The 24665-nt window shown below is 36.4% G+C and overlaps 1 protein-coding gene across 1 annotated transcript in view; it reads left to right on the top strand.

Moving 5' to 3' along the window:
- Positions 1-24665, top strand: part of NUDCD1 (NudC domain containing 1) — a gene marked incomplete at both ends in the record, with an annotated part of 48823 nt that overhangs the window by 22544 nt on the left and 1614 nt on the right. Inside the window, 7 exons of the mRNA XM_082498884.1 lie at positions 1049-1234; positions 3198-3381; positions 8306-8491; positions 11037-11244; positions 14906-15050; positions 17257-17382; positions 22636-22795. Of these exons, the coding sequence (XP_082355010.1) occupies positions 1049-1234; positions 3198-3381; positions 8306-8491; positions 11037-11244; positions 14906-15050; positions 17257-17382; positions 22636-22795 (1195 nt within the window). The remainder of the gene's footprint in view (positions 1-1048; positions 1235-3197; positions 3382-8305; positions 8492-11036; positions 11245-14905; positions 15051-17256; positions 17383-22635; positions 22796-24665) is intronic.

Raw genomic sequence — 24665 nt, 5'->3', positions numbered from 1 at the left:
AGTTTCTTCTGGTAGAATTAGCAGGAAATGAAGAAGGCAACACAGAACTAAAGTGGGACTTCTGAGAACAATTACTAGAAACATAGATTAAATTGGTAATCTAATATTCATTTTGCACTATTATTCAATAAGGCTGATTTGTATTAAGTTTATACAGCAGGAAGTAATGGATTTTTCTTTTTTGTTTTTGTTCGGGGCTTTTTTGTAGAATTTAGTGATATATATAATTTTTAAAAAACCTGTATGTCTTCGTTGTTCACGGGAGAATTATATCATCTGTACACTTAGTTCACTACAGGGTCTGTGTTTATTCATGTTCAAAAACTATTCATGCTTGTAGTTTGGCTTAAGAAATAAGATTGCAATGTGCCACTGATAGCAGTATGCTAAATAAATTTATCCTGATGTGTAGTATAATCACAGTGTGATGGAAAAGTTATTTGCAAATATGATATTAATTAGTACAGCTATTCTTTGCTAGCTAATCACAGTTGTTACTTCTCTAACTTACTGAATAAAATAGCCACTCTAGGAAAGCTAAGAAATGATATATCAGCTTGAATATATCAGTTGTATAAAAGAATCGGCTAAAATTCCTTTTAATTTAAAAGTGAGTTTTTATGAACTAGTTTAGATACAATTCTGTTACTTTAATTTCTTTTAAAGTCTCCGCATTCTTATTGGGACTAGAATTAGTTGAGGTAAGTGATTAACTATATGGGAATGCTAGGGAAAAGAAGTGAAAAGCCTTTTTTTAATGCAAAATGTAATTAGTGCTGTAAAATGGAAGGAAAAAAATTGAGTGCTCAAATATCAATTATAGAACACTCATGTTTTCAGTAAATAGAAACTAACTCAATCATTACATTTCACTACCTTTTCCACATATATGGGGATGATGCTTGCTACCCACTTTTTTCTAAGTATGCTCAACTGCACAAAGAAACTGGTGAATTGTGACTAACATTTGTTATTCTTCATTTGCCTGTAATACTTACTGAAATTGATAGTCTTCATAAGGTCTTAGTGCGTGACTGTTTCCTTATAGGACACTGCTTTACAAAAACCAAGAGAAGTTTTCAGGCTACCTACAGACTTGACAGCTTATGATAATCGCCTTTGTGCCTCAATACACTTCTCATCTTCCACATGGGTTACCCTTTCTGATGGTACAGGAAGACTGTTTTTAATTAAATCAGGCAAGCGTGGAAACGGTGCCTCTGAAAAGTGGGAGGTAAGTCTTGCAATAACATGCTTAAGAATTGTACATCTACCAAATAATTCTTACTCTTGCATTTCTTACAAGAATTGCATGTATGTAATGTTGTGAAGGATTAAGCTTTAAGTCATAACTCTGTATCACAGATACAGGATTGTGTTCAAGTGTAAAAATCAATGATTTAATGACTAAATTAATGATTTCTTTAAGCACAAAATATCTAAAACTCAAGTGTTTGAAAGGGAACAGCCTTTTGACTGAAGAAGAATCTGTCTAAGTAAAAGTGAGTGTTTCTAAATAGGTGGCTAAGTGCTTGCCTAGCTGAACTTTTTCTAAAAACCATTTCCCCTTTCCCTTCCCTATTCATATATGTCTGTCTAGGATTCCCCCCCCCCCCCATCTTTTATTGTTTGCTGTTTCAACTGGCCTGTGGAATAATACTTATTTAAAAAAAAAAAAAAAGTCTGAAGTTATTGTCAGCCAAGCTAAAAGCTACTTTCATTTTTGAGTTAGGAGATTTCCAGTTTGTGTAATGTTTGTCTGTGCAGATGTAATTGTGCTTGAAATATTCACCATTTAATTTGCCCCATCTTAAAAATACATCCACAGAGACTGGAATAAAACATAAACAAAACAGCTGATTAAAAAGCTTTGATAAGTAACCCTGAAGGTTACCTGCAGAGCAGGTATAATATAAGCAATATTGTTTCCACCTCTCTGGTAGGGAAAATCTTCATACAGTGCACTTAGCTCTCGAAAATCATTGGTGCTTAATATTTTTACTGAAAATTGTTGGTTATAACTGAAATATGTTTTTATGTTTCGTGTGATTAAATTGTTTACATAATTAATTATTTTAAAGAGTCTTGATAAGGGGCATTTTTTTGTATCCACATCAAAATGATCTTCCTACACTAATAATGGTATTGGTTATCCTGCTTGGACATAACAAATAAAATTAGGTTACATTTCTACCTTAGCTACTATGAGCCTTATGGTCTGTGGTTAGTTCCTCTTTATTCGTGTAAAATGAATCTGGTATAAAGCACCCATATTTTGCATCTACTTTCTTTATTAATAGAGGGCAGTTTCCTACACCGTCAAGGAGATTTTAGTATTGGCAGAACTCAGGTAGATGTGCTGAAGTGGAAGATTTCAGCATGCCCCATAAATCCTCAAACCTTACCAGATGTCAGTAACAACAGCTGGATAGAGCCTATACTCATTCAGCCACTGCAGCTTGAATTCCTTGTCATTTATTCTTTAGTTTTCATGTGTTAATGTTTTACCAAATAAAGAGTGATTCATTTCTTGTTCTTCTCAGCTGTTTGGATTAATTTTGGTTTTGTCTTGTTTTTTTTTCTGAGTGAGTACTTTTTTGACAAAAGCTGAAATACATTGTTTCTAGAATTAGAACTTGAAGCTCTAGGTACCAAATGCTAAATGTCTAAAGCTACAAGATGTGCAGTCCTTCTGTATGAAATTATTTCATGTTTACAGTGGTGCTTATTAGCCTTTCAGTATGACATTTTCAGGATGTTGGGGTGTCTAGAGAAGTAATGAGAGCCTTGGTGAAATGCCTACATTTTCATCTTGAGCATGAGACTGTTTCTCCCAGTTGATATGCTGTGTTTTTGTTCTGTTCATCAGTTGTACATCTGCTTACTGTAGTAGTAAACAACCATAATGCAGATGGTTTTGTGGATCTTTGTGCTTTGTCTAATGGGCCCTTATAATGATTTTGTAGTATAAAAAAATAACAATTAAAATCATTTCAGAACAGTGGCTTGATAGCCAAAGAAGGAGGAAGCAGAAATGTATGACGTTCATGGATTCATATTGGCAGAGAGGTTTGTGGGAAGCAAACTTTAACTGATTTGACATTCACTGAAGCCTTTCACTGCTTTCTGAGGGGAAAAAAAAAAAAAAAGACTTCGGTTTTAACTGACTGACTTTTTACAACAATTTTGTTTTCTAGATTGCATTTAATGAAGAACTAGGAAGTCCATTTATTATAGCACACAGTGTTTCATTTGTAAAATCTGATACACATTCAGTAGCTTTACTGCTGCTTAGGGTAGAAAAAGATGAATTGGACACAAAAGGAAGTGGATTTCATATTACCTTGGAATGGGTCACAATTACAGAGATAAGCAAAGAGGGTAAGTGTTTGACATTTATACTACTGGTGAGTAATGTTTAAAAAAAATCATGCTCTTTTCTTTGTCTTAAACTTGATTGTTCCTCAGGTTCTGGTGTTTCCTTTCCCCAAAACTTCAGCTTGAATTTTACGCAGGTAATTTTTTCTCATATTTTGAGATCAAGTTGTTGGTTGTAGACCTAAATTCTGACAGACGTTTGGAAGCCAGGAAGAAGTAGTTTTATACATGTGTAGTTAAGGTAATTAGAAAACAAGTCAGAACTTCACTTTGTGACGTTATGAGATGCAATTCCTGTTTAGCTCAATCTTGTAAAATCAAGGTTATACATTATTGTCATGCCCCACTCACAAGAGAGAGGGGGAAGTGACTCAGATTCACAAATCCCCAACAGTGTGGACTAAGGTGAGACAACTCTCAAGGTCCGTACAAAAACATTTATTAGATTCCTACAGTGATTAATATATGTCTTAACTACATCCACGATAATTGGTTAGGTATATAACAAATTATGGCAAATGGTAAAACAAAGTATGACAAGTGGTAAAATACGCCTTGCGTTACTTCGCAACAGATACACAACAAATTATACCATGAATTATAGCGAGTAGTAAGGTATGCCTCGCGTTACGTACTTAACTTTAAAGGAAAAAGAGAGAAGAAAGAGAAACAGAGTGATAGAGAAAAAGAGAGAGAGATAAAGAGATCATTGGTCCTAGTTCCAGTGTTGGTCCAGCCAATGGGGGTTTCTGGTTTGTAGGAGCACTCCTCTTTGGATCTCCAGGGAAAAAAGTCTCTCTCCAGGGAAAAAAAGAGGTCTGCAGAGGCACATATTTTCTCCTTTTATGTTCACGATATCAGTACGACCCGCCCCGCTATTATGATGCTCAGGTTTCTCTCCCCGCAGGTGAAGTGTAGCATGATTTGGGTGGAAAGATGAGTCCTGTAGTCATGCATGTTTACCATGATCTCAATAATCTTCATTAGCATATGCAGGGGTGTGAACTTTAATATGCATTTTGTGGATAATGAGGCAAAGGTCATTATCGGACATGGTGGCCCCGAAAACAAAGAAACTAACAAGCGTCACAAGTTGAGCAGAAAGCCTTGTCCTCACAAGACTTCCCCCCCCACAGACGCATCCTGTGCTGTCCAGATGAGTTTTCTCTCCTGGGTCACACAAGAGATAAGAAGGTGTTAGCCTTGTCAGTTCTTTGAGCAGAAGGCCTACATTGTCCAGACTCCACAGTATCCACCCCTTGGCTACAGCCATATCTCAAAGTCCTTGCGAGTGTTTGAGACCTTCCTCAGTGAAGCTCAGAGGGCCTCCCCCGTCTTTTGTCTTTCACCGTTTGTTTCAGGGAATTTACAAGTCATCTCTTAAAATTATTTCTAAATAATGTCTGTTGTACTTTTCCAAATGCTGTACAACTGGATATGGGGTTTTGTTCGGTTATGTTTCAGGGAATTTGTTGGTTTTTAGCCTCCAATTCACAGTGTCGTGGGATTGGAACTAGTATGTGATAAATATAAGAACTGTAGTGTAAAAAGTAAGTGCTGCATATTCTAGGTTTTACTACAATAAGAGTATGAAGTTATTTTAGACCAACACATTAAAAACATTAGTTAGCGTATTATTACCTACTAATTAATGTGTTATCCTAATAAAGTTTGGCTAAGGGTAATTTATCTGTTCAATATGACCATGTATACTTACTTTAGATATCATGATTTCCATAAAGGATGCCAGACCCCATGCTTCAGCGTCTGATTTAGAGATGTGTGGATTAAATTAACTTACCTTTTTGGGAAGACTGTGATACATTATCTTCCAAAAAGTATAACTTCGGTACTGATAGAAACAAGATCTTGAACTAAAGCAGTTGATTGCATACTGCAGTGTTACTCTCCAAATGTTCCTCAGTCCTCCTATGTATATAGTATGGATAGGAGAACAGAACAGAATAGACTATCTCAGTTGGAAGTGACCTACAAAGATCTAGTCCAACTGCCTGACCACTTCAGGGCTGACCAAAAGGTAAAGTATGTTATTAAGGGTATTGTCCAAATGCCTCAATCACTGACAGGCTTGGGGCATCGACCACCTCTCTAGGGAGCCTATTCCAATGTTTGACCACCCTCTCAGTAAAGAAATGCTTCCTGATGTCCAGTCTAAACCTCCCCAGTGCAGCTTTGAACCATTCCCATGTGTCCTATCACTGGATCCCAGGGAGAAGAGATCAGGACCTCCCTCTTCACTTCCCCTCCTCAGGAAGCGGTAGAGAGCAACAAGGTCACCCCTCAGTCTCATCTTCTCCAAACTAGACAAGCCCAAAGTCTTTAGCCGCTCCTTGTAAGGACAATCGGCCCTTTCACCAGCCTTGTTTCCCTGAGTGGCTTTATTCGTGTTGTCTGCTGTTGAAACTTTGGGTGATGGCAACATTTCTAAGAGAGCCAGAAAGCCACCTGAGATTGCCTTATGCTTTTGTGGCCAGCTCAACAAGAAGAAGAAAGATGAAGACCGTTGCTTAAAGAGAGCACTAACACTAACTTTTATTATATTTTGTAATACTGTATACTTTCATAAATTCTTTTTTACAGTGTTTTTTATAATTTACAGCAAATATTAATGGAATGAAACTTTTTCCATAAAAGTGGATTTAAAAATCTTTCCAAAAATCTTGCCAGTTCTCCAGTGGAGGAACAGACAAAATTTTTGTAATTACAGTCAGCAGAGATGTAAATAACAAGATTCAAAGCAAACTTTAATTATGAAGAGAGAAGTAAGTTTTGATTTCTTTTAAATAATCATCTCACAAATGAAAGTGGTGTATGAACCAGTCTCGAAGATAAAAGCTGTTTTGAGGAATTACAGTACTTTACATCCTCTTTCATCAGTAGGCAATTGCTATGCTTAACTTTTCTTGAAACTCTGCCTGTGGATGCAGTTTATCAAATCAGACTGTAGGAAAAATAAGTAGTTAATCAACAAGCCATTTCTCAAATTAGCAAAATCTATGCTTCATCAAATCAAAGCCTTGAAACCTAGTTATGTCTCCAACAACTGTGAGAGTCTCTGCCATGTCTGGTTGGCTAGGCAAAGTGATCACACCTACTGCTGTTCTATTACAAAAGAACAGAAATGGAAGCATGAAAATAAATCTGTATGGAAGCAGTGGTTAGATCTGTTCACATCTTGTGGCTGTGACAAAGGTATACCCTTTCGAAGTTTGTAATTTTCTTTGGTTAACTAATGTTTTAGGAATCCTCACTGTAAAAGCTTGAAATGTAGAACCACCATGCTGCTTTATTAGACTCAGAATATGTGACATGCCTAACTTTCTTCTGACCTTCTTTACAAGAAAAATCATGTAGTATAAATTTGCCAAAAAGATTGTAAAGGCTTACTTAAAAAATGTAAATGTGGTGGTGACTGATGGAAAATACTCTACAAAAGGTTTGGTCACACAATGACCGAGTTGTGAAGTTATAGAGCCTTTAAACAATGGAGCAAATGCTGTAAGAGAGATGTGCAAACAAATTTGATATGTTTCAGTGCAGTTAAATTCAGTCAGTTAAATAACAGCTCGTTCAATGAGTGGCTAACTTCCCACTACAACAAAGAGATGCTCTTTTTCATCATGTATCTAAGCCAAGGTGATTTGTTAATCTTTTAAAGCACGTTACCCTGTTGCTTGGAGTCTTTCTGATTGTATAGATCTCTTATTCTGTCTCTAATTAGAATGGTTGAATCTCTTCAATTAATACTGCCCCCCCCCGCCCCCGGCCACAAACAAACTTTAGGAAAAAAATTTTAGGAAAAAGAGGTCATATGCATTACAGTCTGGTTATTATTCTTTACTCCAGGTCTTCCTTAGGAAACACGGTAGAATCATAGAATGGTTTGGGCTGGGAGGGACCTTAAAGGTCATCAAGTTCCAACCCCCCTGCCATGGGCAAGGACACCTTCCACCAGAAGGAAGGATAACCAGTTGAGAGGACTTAAATTATAGCTCGCTTATCCATTATTATCTATGTTCTACGACTTCAGTGTTTCTCTAAACTTAACATTGAGGTCAAACAGGAACACGTTTTGGAGTACTAGAGTAGCATAGATGATTTTTACCATCAGAATCATGTCTTGTCTAATGTATTCTGCTAATGAGTTCCCAGATTCTTTCAAATTCAGTTGTAGTTACAAGTACAGTGATTTCTTTTAATGAAGAGATGATGCATAAATGCGAAAACCTAAACAATTCTTGGGGATAATTTTATCACCTGTGAAAATTTTATCGAGTTGTTAATTTTTTGGCTGAAATTCCATTTGTACAATGTGTTATTATTCAGAAGTTGATAAATTACCGAGGACTCTGTGGGCAGTAAGATTCTAATGGAAAAAGAACAAACATTGTGCTAGAACGTGTCACCTTACTGGTGTTTTGAGTCATCAGTACTCGTGTGTTTGGGAGGACAGTAGGGAATGGCATAGTCCTTGATGCCGGTAGCAAACATCTGGGACAGCCCTTTTAAAGGGCAGTGTTTTACACAAGTTGAGGAAGGTGGGCATTTTCCATTATGAATAAAGTGTTACCACTAGCTATTTCATTGCTTCTCAAGTTTCTACAGCAGCTCAAAAAGTATTTGGACAACTTCTTTGTAGAGAGGTTGTGAGGGGTTTTGTGAATTGCTGGGCTAGCTGTGATCAACAAAGACATACGAAGAAAGGGCAATGTTAGTTTAATTTTAGGGTCTACGTATTTAACAAACTCATTGGAAAACAAGAGAAATTTCTTTTTAAACTACAGTACTGTGATTTAACTGGTAGGATTGCTTAGTATTTTTAAGTATAATGAGATTCTCGTATAATAATTTGTCTTTAGAAAAATACTACTGCTAAGTTGTTGGGTTTTTTTTTTTAATTTTATAGGTGATCATAGATATGAAATCTTTAAAAGGAGAGTTTTAGAAGGAAAATCAGTTCCCCATTATGCAGCAATAGAGCCGAATGGTGATGGTCTAATGATTGTTTCCTACAAACCGTTCAAATTTATGCAAGATGAAGACAACAAATTAGAAGAAAATAACGATGCAGAAGCGACAAATGAAAAGAAAGGTAAGACTTATCTGGCAGATTATGATAGGCTGCTCTCTTGTCTTAGAAAATAGCTTGTCACTTTGGTGTCTGTTTGGAAACTCTAGCAATAAATGTTCGTCTTAATACCTATCTTCCAGATTATTTTTTTTTTTAAGGAGAGATTGGCGCTTTTTTTTTTTTTTCCCACTCTGGGAAGTTATACTGTGCATACATCTATATGAGAAGCTTTTATGGGTAGGAAACGCTTAAAGAATTTTGTTCTTGTAAGAAAATGATATTTTACAAACAGAACTATACTGAGTATTTGCCAGCAGTTAGATTACTGAGGTAACACCTAAATTTAGGAATCTGTCTGAAGTGCTTGAATTAAGCAGCCAATCTTCCTAGACCGGAAAGGGCAGTGTGGCACCCATTGACTCCTCCAAATAGTTGTTCATCAGAAAGCTCTCTGATACACAATTTAGTCCTGCCTTTCTAAATTAAAAAAAGAAACCGAACAAAACTTTTTAAAGAATGAGAATGCTGTAAAAGATTATCTTTTCTCTGTTGGAAAAGCAGTTCAGAAAAAATAATAAACTTCAACAAAAGGCATCCATACTTGATCAAAACAAAATTATGTAAAAACCTATTAATAAAGTTGTTTTATCTTAAATATCACTAAGTGCTGTAATATATGTTTATGTAGTTATATTGTATTATTTCAGATTTGATTTTTGTTTCTGAATATGAGGCATTGATTAAGGAACCAATCCTAACTGTCCAATACTAGCACAATCTTTATCAATGGCCCAAAAATCTGTTTGGGAAACAATACAAAAAGATCAATTTTCTGGAACGTATTAATGTTACACACTGTGATAACTGTGACATTGTACATGTAATTGTGTTAAGAATAGTCTGTACATATAAATCTTGAGGCAAAGGTGTTCTTCAGTGCTCTGGGCACCATAATGCGATGTCTATGCAGTTATCATCTGAATTAGCTAGTTCAATGTCCTAAGAATTTTAAGAGCTTCTTGAGTTGCGTGCTAGGTGTGATTAAAGAAACACAGTAAAGAGCACTGTATGGCTCTTAGCATAGCTCATTTCATGCATGTATGTGCACATAAGATGTTGCCAAAGCCCAGAAACCTGTAATGTACTGTTTGTGGGAATACCTTTAGAAAACTTCTTATGGCATAAAAATCTAATGGTAGAGAAAGTACTGAAAACTGAACTCCTAGTTTAAAGGGAAGTCTAATACCTCTTTAACACAGAATTTGTCTTTTGCTAAACCTGATATAGGGTGTAATTTAGTTGCATGGTTATATAAAATTGCAGGCATAATAGATACCAGATGATGAAACAAAATGTGCCAGTAATAGTACTCTATTTTTATAGCAGTTTACAACAACAGATAAAGAAATATTAAGGCGGTTATGTTGCACATCAGTATTTTTGGTTTTAATTTGCTCTTTCATAGTCTCCTCTGCACATTTTTGACAACTTATGAGAAGGCTGTCTTGAGGATGGGGTAGAGGGAAACTTATTCAGTTTTCTTATAAATTAAGACTTTTAATATTAGATACAATCTGTGTCAAAGTGTAGAATTTTGAAGGCTGTCATATCTCATATATTAATAGTTTCTGGGAAGTATATTTGTAGCAGCTGTGACTAATCCATTGCAAACAGGCAACAGTGCAAGAGTCCTTCCGCAGTCACAGTTGCTGACAAGAAGCTTAGATCAATTAAATCCTGTATTGTGTTGTGACAACTTGAGAGCTTCCAAAGCATCAATCGATACTTTACTTTTCCTCAAATAGGAAGGTAACATATGCAAGATTGCTCTTTAGAAAATGAATGAATCTGTATTTGTGTGTTCTGTGACCAACTTTGCACTAGTCAGTCATGCTGTCATAGCCTTCTTTTCTTATAAACTTTTCTTTTAAAAGGCCACTTCTTGTAGCAGTTTAATAATCAAGATAGACATCAGGCAGATTCTAGACCCAGAAGCAAAAGTCAAGCGTTACCTCTGGGCAGGCAGTTTTATTTCATCTCTATCAACTGAGGCAGATGAAGACTGCTTGGTCTTCTAAAATTACCTCTGTTGAATAGTCAGCGTAGCTTCTGGCAAAATAGGTAAGAAGAAAATGTTCACATCTCTGAATGACATATGCTTCTGAGCATGCAGTATCTTGTCAGTACCACTGCACCTGATGTCTCTTCAACCAAATTATTAATCATTAATGTTTCAGTGCATTTAAGTTATTATTTTGGTTATCAATTTTGTCATGCTACGATAATCTTGGAATGATGGTTAATGCCCATTGTATAATTATCAGCATATTTGAGTATAAACATGAATATAAATTGCTTTCCAGATGAGGGACACAAATGAACTTGATTGCTAAAAACATGTTTCTCCTCTTTATAATGAGAATATATTTTATGTAAATTGTTCACAGTAAAAGTTAATTTCCACTCTTCCACAAACTTCTATTCCATATTGCAGCGTTACATGCTATGGAATCAAGGACAGCATTTGTAATCTAGTTTTTATTTTTCTTTATGTTTCCAATTGTAGACCCTCTCTATTACTGGCAGCAGACTGAAGATGATGTGACAATAACAGTTCACATTCCTCAAGACATCACTAAGGATGACATAAAAGTGCATTTTTCCCCTGATAACATGTGTGTTACACTGAAAGACCAGCCTCCTTTGATGGAAGGAAAACTCTATTCATCTGTGGACCATGAAAGCTGCACATGGATAATTAGAGAAAACAAAAGGTGTTGTATATGGTTTTTAGTTTTCCCATTTATAGGAATTGATTTCAATGTGTATACTGATGTATCTCTGACTTCTGACCCCTCTAAGAGTGGACTTATTTAATGCTGCACCCTGCATCCCTCCTTACAAGAATCTACTTCCTCTGCTGAAAAGAATTCAAGAGAGTACATGCACTTCAGTTTTCTGTCTAAGATTTCCATTTCAAGAAGTTATTTCTGCATATATGAAGTTTACTGCTATGGAAAAAAAAAAAAAAAAAAAAAACAACAACCCAAACTGTAACTTTTTGTGTAGTTCAGACCTGCCTTGGGTCTCCATTAGACATTTTTGGTTCACAGAGTTTCCTGCAGATTTTCTCCTGTAGTGTTTCTAATTTAGTTTTCTCTGAGAGGTTTTGAGATGCACAAATTTTAATCCTATAAACCTGACCCAGCATCCAGTAAGCGTGAGAATACAGGTTTATTTCAATCATAGAATTATAGAATGGTTTAGGTTGGAAAGGACCTTGAAGATCATTGAGTTCCAAGCCCTCTGCCATGGGCAGGGACACCTCCCACTAGACCATGTTGCCAAAGGCCCCATCCAGCCTGGCCTTGAACACCTCTGGGGATGGCACCTCAACAACTTCTCTGGGCAACCTGTTCCAGTGCCTTACTACCCTCAAAGTGAAAAACTTCTTCCTAATGTTCAATCTGAACCTGTTTAATGTAAATCTTCCAGTTTAAAGCCATTCCCCCTCGACCTATCACTACATGCCGTAGTAAAAAGTCCTTCCCCATCTTTCCTGTAGGCCCCCTTTAGGTACTGGAAGGCGTCTATAAGGTCTCCCCGGAGCCTTCTCTTCTCCAGGCTGAACAGCCCCAACTCTTTCAGCCTCTCCTCATGGGAGAGGTGCTCCAGCCCTTGGATCATCCTCGTGGCTCTCCTCTGGACACGCTCCAGCGGGTCCATGTCGTTCTTCTGTTGAGGACTCCAGAGCTGGATGCAGTACTCCAGGTGGGGTCTGACGAGAGTGGAGTAGAGGGGCAGAATCACCTCTTTTGACCTGCTGGCCACACTTCTGATGCAGCCCAGGAGACGGTTGGCCTTCTGGGCTGCAGTTGCCCATTGCTGGCTCATGTTGGGCTTCTTGTTAGTCAGCACCCCCAGGTCCTTCTCCTCAGGGCTGCTCTTCAGCCATTCCCCGCCGAGCCTGTATTTGTGCTTGGGATTGCCCTGACCCAGATATAGGACCTTGCACTGGGTCTTGTAGAACTTCATGAGGTTGGCTTGGGCCCACCTCTGCAGCCTGTCCAGGTCCCTCTGGATGGCATCCCTCCCCTCCAGCGTGTCTACCTCGCCAAGTAGCTTGGTGTCATTGGCAAACTTGCTGAGGGTGCACTCGACCCCACTGTCCATGTTGCCAACAAAGATGTTGAACAGTACAGGTCCCAGTACCGACCCCTGAGGAACACCACTTGTCACTGCTGTCCACTTGGACATAGAGCTGTTGACTGCAACTCTTTGGGTGCAACCATCCAGCCAGTTCTTTGTCCGCCGAGTGGTCCATTTGTCGAATCCATGTCTCTTCAATTTAGAGACCAGGATATCGTGTGGGACAGTGTCAAACACTTTGCAGAAGTCAAAGTAGGTGACATAAGTTGGTCTTCTCTTATTCATTGCTGCTGTAACCCCATCATAGAAGGCCACCAAATTTGTCAGGCATGACTTGCCCTTGGTGAAGCCATGCTGGCTGTCACCAGTCACCTCCTTGTTTTCTATGTGCCTCAGCAGAGTAATGTTCCCAACCGTAACGTTATGGAAAATATGGCCATCTAAGGAGGGCTTTTGAGGAGATTCCATGAAAAATAGACTTTATATTAGCTATACCTTTCTGACACCATGAAATCTGAGTTTCAAATAGAAGAAAGGAAACAAAGAGTTACTACAGTTTCAGATTGTAACTTTTAAATACATACGTCTTCATTACCATTCCCCAAGTGTGAAACTGGGGAGCAGAGCGTTAGACATCTTATGATAGTTTTGCATATTGCTTTCTATGTAATACATATGACAATAATTATTCTTGCCGTTATACTAGTTTAAAATACACAATGAAAAAAGATGGTAGAGGTAATACCTCTGGGTGCTTGGGCAAGCTCGATGTCAGTATTTTTCATTAATGCATTGTTTGAACTTCTATGTGTAGTACATAGGTATGTATACACTGTGAGATTTGTTATAATACAAAAACTAGCATTACATTTTCTGCAAGACATTCCCAGTTAAAATTTTTTGTCAATTTCTTTTGATAGTCATATGGTTTAGTCCTGCGAGATATGATAGTCCTGCAAGAAGCAGGGAGTTGGACTTGATAATCCTTATGGATCCCTTCCAACTTGAGATATTCTGTGATTCTATGATTTTCCTTTGGTTTTCCTTATCAAAAATCTTGGCTTTATCCCAAAAGGTTAGCTGTAAAAGATAGTTATTCTCCAAAATAATTAAATAAAGGGGCTAATATTTGTATATAGATTATACTAATACTATATACTAAAATGTGACTTTTCAGTTCCTGATTATTAGAAATCATAGCGTAAAATAACTCTGTTGAGTAACTCAATTTTTTTAATGATCAGGTGAGCAATATTGCATGAATCTTAGGCTTCTATTTTAATGGGAAATATTAATTATACATTTCAGTATAATAAGTTGCAGTCAGTTCTTAATGCTGGTACCACAGTACCCCTCAGTACCCCTATAAACCTATTGATTAAAAGTTTGAAACTTGCTCTAAAGATCTTCTGTAAAAATATGCTATTTCTAATATTAATGTAATTGCTTCAGAAACTGATTCAGAGTTCACTGCATAGTTATTTTTATGATGTAGTAGTTAGTAACTTAGAAGGTTTTCCTGTTCAGTCAGTTGAAACACTGTCATTGTAGACATTATATCTAAAAAGTGAATATAGTAAAACTAACTCTTATTTTATCATTATATCCATGTGCTGGTCTAACGCAGTAATTAAATGGAATTGTTGTGTTGGTACATTGGGCTGCCCCTTGTTTTCTATTTATTTAGTTTGTTATTCCTAATGGTTATACCAGATTCTCTTAAGTTTGGGTTTTTTTTTCCAAAGGTTACAGAAATCGTATCTCTTCTGAGATACGATTTTTGATATACAATGTAGATAATGAACTGTTCTAGTATTTCTGAGGTCTGCAATGCAAACATTTTTGTCCTAGATGTCATATAAAAGTAGTGCATGGTTAAGTAGCCCTGTTAAGTACTTGTTAAGTTTCAAATAAATATCTGTAGTAAAATTCTGTCACTCTTTGAATAGTTTTCTTTACAGGTGATCTCCTACGGTATTTAAATATTTTAATAAGACTGCTTCAGGGGAAGCTGCATTTACGTTGAATACTCTGAGGACACTTGCACGGATACCTTCTCTTTATTCTTAGGCTTTTAGAAATCACATGTCCTTAGTCTGTTTTCCTTTAGAATACTTTCCGTTAGAATAGTTTATTTTATAAATTGAATGGTAATGGTTTCTTTTATGTGATTTTCATTATTAATTCAGTTTGGAGAGGAGAAGTGCTCAAATCTACATTTAGAGCTTTTTGACTAATCTGAGAAATGGATGCAGTACTACTGTTTGTCTTCTATTTGCATTTTAGCTTGGAAATTTCTCTAATTAAGAAAAATGAGGGACCCCGGTGGCCAGAGCTAATAATTGGGGACACAAGAGGGGAATTCATTATGGACTCTTCGCAATGCTCTGAAATAACTGAAAGCCTGATGCATCTTACCTCTGAAGTAATGGTAAGGAGTTGAAAATAAAACGTTTAAAATTCTTGTACATTTGCATGTTGTCTTTTCTTGATATCTAATTCACACTTCATTGACATAGCCCATCAGTTCATTTACTATTCTGAATCCTAACTCTACATTCATTTTCAGCTGAAACTGTTAACAAATGAATGGCACTAGAGTTGTGAATATACTCTGAACAGTAGTATCATCTTCATGGGGGACTGAATTTAGCTTACATGGTAGCGTCTGTGCACTGAAACAGAAGTCTGATTTAACATTGAAAATAAATTTTGTTCCCACCACTTACCATAAGGCAGTTTGTTTTAAAGCAGTTGATTTAAGTAATTTTGAAAGATGTCTGTTTCTATCAATAGGTTAGCTACACTTTTATGCTGTATTCATAGGGATACTGTACTTACATTGACTGTGACTGTACATGGCATTTTTAAAAGGAATGTTTATGCAGGGATAAGCATGACTCATGAATTTTCTGGCATTATTGTTATACAGGGAGTCTATTTAAAATAAAATGTAATTTTTAACTGTTGTTTGCTTGATATTTACCCTTTTGCTTTAATTAGAATGTGACATCTCATCTAAAACTTGTGAAGTGTGACTCCCTATGTGTCTTGATATATTAGTTTTGGATTATTACATTTTTTTAATAAGGCTGTAAAGTGTTATTAAAATAAATTCTGTTTAGTGCTTAAATTGATTTCCCTCTGATCCCCCCCATTTGTAGGCAAGATATTGTAGTACATCTTTTGACCGTAGTTTTATAGGGAACTTCAAATTTATTTTCTTTTGTAACTCATACTAAGCTTAAAATGATGTGGGTTTTTTTTTTTTCTTTTTTGCCACAACTTTTCAGCTTAGGTGCGATAATGATCATGTTAAAAAAAAAAAATCTTTCTCTAGGTAACTGTTCATTTAAATAAATGTTAAGTATTTTGTTATACTGCAACTTTAGCTATATATGTATAATAAAGGCATGGATTCTTTTTGATCATCTCAATTGCTTATGATAATGATTTTTACCTGGAAGGTTTTTCTAGAAGCCACTTGATGAAAAAGTAGAGGCCATCAAGAATGCTTAATAGAGTAGAGGTTAACTCAAAAGTCTAGCCTCTAAAGAGACAGATACTCTGTTTTAGGTCTTGTGCATTACCCTGCAGTGTATGACACTTAATTTTCCTGGTTTCTGTCATTTAAGCACATTTCTTTCTTATCACTTAAAAAAATTGTGCTGATCTCCTTCACTTTGTGGACTGAACCAAAATGAAAGTTCTTAATAATCAGCTGAAATGAAGAAATGCATGCAGGAGCTCGAGAGCTCCTCCCTGTCAGATGAATTGTCTTAGTGCCCTGTCTAATCTTTCCTTACACATTGTGTTTGGCCTCAACTTTCAGATAATATTAGTTGTCAAGCTGGTGTCTTTTTTTGTGCAGGAAGCAACATTAATTCATACTTAATGAGGAGGTACATATTTTTGCCTTCTGTTTAACAAAGGTCCCTTTCTGTTATGATGAATTAATTCTTTAAATATATCACAAGGGTAACGTAGCTTGCTTTTGTTGAAAATTATCCAAGGAAGATGTCATTAGCAGAAGTAGGCTGTTTCTGTATGCGGTAGTATTATATCTTGCTCTCAAATTACTAGTGAAAGTGATGGGTTTTTTCCTTTCTTTGACTTGTGAGATGTCAAAAAATACATGTTTTTTTTTCTTGTTTTGAATGTATTGAAAAATATGCATAACAACATTACTAAATTTAAATAATTATTACCAAAGCTAAAAGGAGGCATGTATTTAGACCTACTTACAAAATGAATTAATGCAATTTTTTAACAGTGTTTCCAATGGCAATCTGAAAGAATCTTACATTGATGTAGATTTACTAAACCTGCATAGGTTTTCAGGGAGGTATACTTTTGCTACTTACAGAAGGGAATTTATTGTTCATGTTTTAGTGGGTTATGTACCTTTCCTTAAACTAAAAAGGATTTTGTTGTACTTATCACTAATATTATCCTCCACAACAGAAATGATTCTATTCAGTTTGGGTAAGTACATAATATCTTGATCTTTAAGTATGTAAGAATATGCAAATGATTCTTCCTCTTCTGTTGAACTTTTTTGTTATGAAATGGGATTTCTATATATGCATATTCAGTAGCTTGGATTTTCAGTGTAGTTCATTGTCTTTTTATTTCAGAATCCAAACCCCGAAAAGGAAAACCCACCTTGTAATGCACAAGAGTTAGAAGAATGTGATGCTTTTCTTGAAGACAGTGCAAGCTTGTGCAGATTTGATGGTGATACCTTGAAAGTCACTCATATAGTAAGTGCTGCAAATTATTTCAGAAATATTTTTAAACATATTTTTTATGATGTGCAAGTTGAATTCTATTATCAGAACAAAAATCTGTGCAAACTCTTGGACAGATAGATTTCTTCCATAATGTAAAATCACAGTAGCAACAGAAATTATCAACCAATATGTGTTCTTCAATGTCATTTTAATGTAAAAACAAGGCTCCTTTTATTCTAATTTAAAATATATACATATACTTTCACAACTGAGCCATTTGAAAAAGCAAATTTATGTCAGAATAATGATAAGAAAGGGGTCTTTTTAGTGGCATAAAATTCTTCTATATTCCTTAGCTTGCTTTTTTCTCGGTAGCTTTTCAGATAGCCTGGTAGAAAGTTGACCTTTTTTACTGAGGAGCTGGAGCATAGGTCACTTGATGATGCTTGTTTGCCAATCACACTGGAAATAACAGGTTGTAAGCAAAATGCTTCAATAGGAGGCTTGATCTGGGTTGTAAGCAACCTTGACTAACAGCAAGTTAGGACTTGATCTGGTCCATTAGCTAAAACAGGAAACAAAATAACCATATGTGGTAACATCACAGATTAAGTTGTTGTTTTAGGATTTTTGGAAGGTTGGGTTTTTTCAAGATGTCTCTACAAAGCTTGTAATAAACATTGGTGTTGCACCTCATTGCTACCCCATGTTACACAAAGTACATAGAGGATAACCTGTTTCGTACAGAAAATGTCATAGTTATTCTATGAGATTTTGAATCAGTTCGTAATTTCCCATTTCCTCAGAAAAGCTCTAGAAGAAGTCTTAAGTCTTTATGTTACAGATCTTGGTCTGTTGGGGTCTTTTTGAAAAAAAAAAAAAAATTATCTATATCTTTTTTCCTTTGGCAGTACAGATACATATGTGTATGTCTCTGTGTGTGTGTATATATACGCCTGTACATATATACATGCATCTGTGCTGCCAAAGAAAAAAAAAAGATTAACTTTAAAGGCTAGCATGCTCCACCAAGAAAGTCATCTGTTTTGTGGATGCAGTGTGATGGGTAACATTTGTCAAAAGATATTAAGTCTGTAATGGGTAGCTCAGTTCAAATGGATTTTAGCTGTTCAGTGATGCGTGATAAGAGAACGAGACAGCGGGCATAAGCAGAAACAAGAGGTTCAAACTGGAGGGAAGGAAAAATTTTTACACCATGATTGTAGCATGAATCGGGTTGCCTAGTAAGATGGTGCAGCCTCTGTTCTTGAGGTTTTGAGACCAGACTGGATAAAGTTCTAAACTTAGCCTAAACTACTGCTTCTTGCCCTGAAGGATAAGTCGTTTGTGCCCCAGAGACTTTGCACAGACTGGGAGGAATATGATATTATGGGATCAAGAAAGGCAGGTCTGATGTATACAGCTTTCTAGCAGGCAGCAAGACATCGTGGAGCAAGTTTAAACTTCAGGGTGTTTGTAAAGAGCTCTTAAAAATAGGTGGCATAAAAGTAATCCAAAGGCTAATGTATTTAAAGCATTATTGTCCTTTAAAGCAAGGACAGTTACTGTAGGTAGGAAATTTTCATGCAGTAGCAGATCCTGCTTTGAGTAGGGAGGATTGGACTAGAATATCTCCAGAAGTCCCTTCCAACCTCAATTATGTGATCTTGTGTTTTTCCTCCTTGTTGGAGGACACAGGGACATGAGTATTGAAGTAGATTTTTCACTGTACAGGAATATATTTTCACTTTGATTTAGTTCTTCTTTCAAATTGGGGGGGAGGGGGGCAGTTTTTTTAGCAATTCAGGGGCCTATTCCTTCAGAATTGTGGCTGATACAGCTTTTCACCTTTGTAGTAGATCATCCTCAGTACTATACTGTTGTATATGTCTTTGTGCTCTTAAGTTGGAGAGAACTTCGTGAAATGAGTGTCCAGAATCTTAGAGAATTTAAGAGCATGAAATATCTGTATAGGAACATTTTCCACCTTGAATTATAATTTAAGGATATAAAACATTGGTGATGTAATAATGTCTGTTCTGTAAAGAGACTTGATTCTATTTTTCTTGACATTTTCTAGTGCATTTCAATGGCAGTGATCCAACTGAGGTAAACAGGTTTGACATATTTGTCAAATATATCACTGTACTGGCCTGTTCTTGCGTGGCAAAATGAAGTTTGTCTCCTCTAGCTCAAATGCACTTACTCAGTTTCTCCTGTAGAGAAACATTTGCTTTATTAACATAAGTTCTTTAAGTTAGGTTAACGGCGGCCCAAACTCCAGTGTGTTGTGTTTCCAAGCCATCAGAAACCAGAAATACATAATGGACAAGGTCTACCTAAAAACACTGTCTTGTTTTTGGATCTGCTTGCTGTAGCACTTACAACATAAAGTTTGCCTTCTGTATTTATGTAGATTAATAGATATACCACCATATGCTTGAGTTTTGTATTATGCATCCTGTTAAAATCAGTTGCAGGCATGTATGATAAAACGCACAAAAATTAGTAGTTGAAAAAATGCTGGAAGGTGCCTGAAGTACAAAGTGGTGCTGTGTGCTTGCAGTGGGGAAAGCCAGGCATCCCAATACTTAGCAAAATTGGGATGGCTTAAGGGAAGAGATGCTGCTTGTTTAAGGCAAGACACTCCTTATTTTTAGATACAAAAGAAGAGAGTATTCCGAGTGTGTATCCAGGAGAAAATAGGAAATGGACTATGTAAACATAGGTCTTTGAATAGCTAAATGCAGTAGGTAATTTCAGAGAGACTTTTCTGGTTGATAGGTGGATTGTAGAAAGACAACAGAAGAACTTCTGTTCATTTTCTACTAGCTGACGTATAAGGTCACTCTTTCCTTGCTCATATGCCTATGTAGAAGCATGAGTCTGCCTTCTCAATAGGTGCCACAGTGGCATCTGTTAACTAAAACTGCATGTCATTCTGTGAAATACATCATGCTTACATCTGCGCTACAGGAGTGTGGGAGGCATGTCATGTATTTGTGCATGCCCATTAGAGTGGAGATGCTCTAGTGGTGATAGACAAGAGAAAAGGAAAGGTCTTCCTCAAGAGCTTTTCTGGTTCTGGGTACTTTGCCTGAATAAATGCTTCAGGTTTGAATGGTTCTTTATTGCAGTTAAGTTTTTCATGTTCTGGCAACACTCACAAAACTTTTATTTTTTTGCATTTGTCTGTCCAAGTGATCTGTATCTCTGTTTCATGTAAAATAGGCAACTAACCCAGCTTAAATAAAATTTACTGGGTTTTTCAAAATGCTGTCAATTACTTCTGGGGTAAAAAAGTAATCAAAGTTCAGAATTACTTTACTGAGGTGCTGTACATTTAAAATATTTCTCTACGTATTCCCCAAACTTACTGAAACGTGGGAAGAAACCTTAATTCCTTTAGTCTGTTCAATGTCGTTTATGATGTGAAACTTAACAATAGCTAAGTAACATGACACTTGTATTTATCATATATGTAATGTTATCATTAAGACACATGTAGAATCAAAATGCATGTTGGGTGTTTTGGGGTTTGTTTTACTTAACTACAGATGCTTATTTTTATTAAAACCAAAATCTTGGTGTTTGTAAAGCTATCACATTCCTGACATGGTACTGTTGAAAGTCATCTACAAATTACTCAGTGCCGTGTGCTGTAAGGCTTACTTCTTGTCCTATGTAAATAATTTAATTTATACACTGTTGTACCTTTGGCTGAAAAAGGTGATTGCTGGTGACTTCAAAGCTACTTTTGTCCTAATGTTGGGATTTTGCTGTGGTGTTGTAAACGCTTGTGCAGTTTTTTGATTCTCTGTGAAACTACTTCCTCAGTTCAAAGAAGTTTCATAAAAGTTGATTACTCAGAGTCTGACTCTCTCCCTTAGCTAAGGGACTGATACATAATGAAATGAGCTATAGATGGGAAGAGTGCTCTGTCTGTTGTCCATCTGAAAGATGCTTAATTTCTGTCAGTTGTTTGAGATATAATAATAAGAAAGATGAGACACTTATACATAGTGCCACAGCTTGTAGAGCTGTGTTGGGTGTCCATGTCCAGGTTTTGGCAGCGGGATGGGCTGCAGGGGTGGCCTCTGCAAGAAGAGGCTGGGGCTGCCCCGTGCCAGACTCTGCTGGTTCCAAACAGCTCCAAGTGGACCCACCATAGGACACAGCTGAGCCCATCAGGAGTGCTGAAGTCCCTTCAGGGAAAACATATTTAAGAAGGGGTAAAAAAATGCTCTGCAGCAGCAGTCAGAGGAGTGAGAAAAATGTGAGAGAAACAGCCCTGCAAACCCCAAGGTCAGAGAAGAAGGAGGAGGTGCTCCAGGTGCCAGAGCACAGATTCCCCTATATCATACCATGTATTAGGGTGTAATCCTGCACGTTGCCATCTCAGACATAGCTTCTGGATATAAAAAATAGTTCTAATGTATTTGTTCATCAAATGCATTTGTTCATGTAGTGTGAACAATGTAGATAAACTCAGAGTACAAACAGGAATTCTGGAGTGTTCTTTCTTGATAGACCTTAAGGGAACAGATTGTTCTGTCCTCTTTGAGCATTTGCGAGTCATAGTGCTACATTAAAAGCATTGCTATTAACTTCTTTTAGAAGGCTTCACATAGCAAACTCAAAAGATCTGTTGTTTTACTGTTTTCTTACTATTGTCTATTCAGGTAGCAGGATATGGCCCTCTTGTCTTATGTAATTGATCATTCCTTGTGAGGAGGAATGGTTATTGAATGTTTTTGGTGATCTAGACATTTGATGAAAAGTCTGCTTATCTGAAATTCAGTAATTATTTATAGTGAGTAAATGAAAAATTGTTGACATACCATAATTTCAGTATTCTAACTAATCCTTGTTCCAGTGCTTACCAACCTTTACTGCAGAGGGACAGTATTTCCTTCCCTGTTGGCACTGCAGAAGACCAGATGTGTTTACTTAGAGAGAACTTTACCTAACATGAGAAGTTGTAGGTTAGGATCCTCTATCCTAGAAAATGATTTTTACACAAAACATGTATTCCCATTTGCTTGTGTACTGGAAATAATGGTTCCCTAAATATTATCCTAAGAAACTTAATTGCATCTGCTTGAAATGTGTTAGCTACCTGTAGTGTATTGAGCTGTTGATCAGTGGGATGCAGTATGATGTATTCAAACATTTTGTCAACTAACAAACATTAAGCTGTTGATCATCTAAGTTTGGCAGTACGCAGGACAGAATCTGCTATTTGTGTTTTAAATCAGTATTTTGTATTTGTTTTGTTTTCAGATTAATCTTGGAAGCAACCAGTATCTTTTCTCAGTTGTTGTGGATCCCAGAGAAATGCCGTGTTTTTGCTTGAGGCATGATGTCGATGCTCTTCTCTGGCAGCCCCACTCTGACCAACCAGAGAACATGTGGGAACACATTGCAACTTTTAATGCTTTAGGTAGGAAATTAACTTGTGTGTCACACTCCTCTATCTGAGACTTTTCTACCCGAATACTTTTCGTATGGCTTCTGTTGATATTTCACTTAATTAAATTTGAATTGAAAGGTACTATAATTCTGTCGATAGCAGCATACTAGTTTAATTTTAGAAATATTGGAACACAAGAAATAAAATGTTTATGGCTTGCAGAAAATAAGCCTTTTCAGAGCACATACAGGATGCAAGCACAGTACTGCACAGTAAAAAGGAGAGTGCCTTGGATAAGTGAACAAGAATTAAAGACTTAAAAGCACAAGCAACACCTTACCACTCACACAGAAATCATCAGAGAAACAGCTGCAGTTAATTAATGAAGCATCTAGATGTATATATGCTTACGGTAAGATATTTTAAATAAGTGACCTTTAGAATTTTCTTATCTCATTGTCCCACGTGACAAGCCTGAAGAATTGGAAATGGTTGTTCTGTTTCTTCTGTTATAAGAGCTAGGAGTGGCTGTATGTAAGAGCTCGGAGCATCAAATGATGCTGGTACGTAGTAGGCTCAAAACAAGCTAAAAGAAATACTTCACATATGTGCATTTAAGCTATGGAACTCTGCTGCAAAACTTTTTCGACATAGGAATTTTTCATGAATTTGAAAAGAAAATTAAATAAAAAAATCATTGTGGCAGGAAAAATCAATTGAGAGCATAGCTGCGCCAAATGTGGCTCAAGAAGCCCCTGACTGTTGTGAAATTACAGACTGCCGGAAAAGTAAAAAATGTGATTGTGAAGAATCATTAGTTATCTCTGTATTCTTGTACTCAGGACTAAGAATTTGTTTTTAGTCACTGTTGGAAACAGAATCCTAAATCTCAGAAGCAGAAAGTATGTTGAAAAATATGGATGCAAGGGTAAGAATTGCCATATCAGATCAAATGGGATAGTCCATGTAGCCCACTATTGTACCTATCAAGTAAGAAACAGATTAATTTTAATGAAAATAGATTTATCTGGTCCAGAATTTACTTCTTCTGTGACAACTATAGTCTTCATGTCCTCTAGATGTTCTATAGACCCACTCCTTCAATAATGCTAGGAGTGTGACAATTTATCCCTCCCCCCCCGCCCCCCCAAATACAGTTGTTTGAACACCCCACTCTGGCTCAAAAATGAAAGGGAAGATATTAGCTGTTTTAGAGGAGAGCTTACATAGGTTACCATAACACATAATTGGTTTTGTTCTGAGTTTTTGCAATTTATTTAGTTTTTTAATATAAATGATTTTTTAATGGCCTGTTATTTTAACTTAAGATCAAATTAAGCTGTAAGCATCTTAACAAAGTCCTCTAACAAAAGATATTAATTTCACAATTTGTTCTTTGTTTAGTCATTTCAAATGTTATTATGCTGGGGGAAAAAGCAGATGACAAGGATTAAGATGTTTTTTCAAATTACTATTAGTTTCAAGTTTCTGTGCTGACTTTGTAGTGCTGTTTCAAGAATGCGTTTCTATTGTTTTGAAAATAACAGGAAGGAAATTATGATATCTGAGCTTTTTGTACCTATGGTGATAAAAAACAACATTGCAACTCTATTTCTTTCTCTCTGTTGTACTGTCATTTTACAGTATTATATTGAAGTTTACACTTCTGTACTAGTCTAGTTTACCTTTTCTGTGCCAGAGATGATATAAGTCATTTTCTTGTTTATCTACAACCAAATTTAGAAGTACTTCGCAAGAGCTAGTAGTGAAAATCAGTATTTTCTAGATTAAAAGGCCTACAGTATTCATTATATTGACCAAAGCAATGGTAGTAGCCCTATTTCCATCTTCTTCTTCTGCTTGAACTTTTGGAATTAGTTTTTAACAAGCTATACAATGA

The sequence above is a fragment of the Vanellus vanellus genome (assembly GCF_965231255.1).
Source record: "Vanellus vanellus genome assembly, chromosome: 2".
Classification (NCBI taxonomy): Eukaryota; Metazoa; Chordata; class Aves; order Charadriiformes; family Charadriidae; genus Vanellus; species Vanellus vanellus.
Note: the sequence above shows the minus strand (reverse complement) of the source record. Positions and strands in the feature narration are given on the sequence as shown.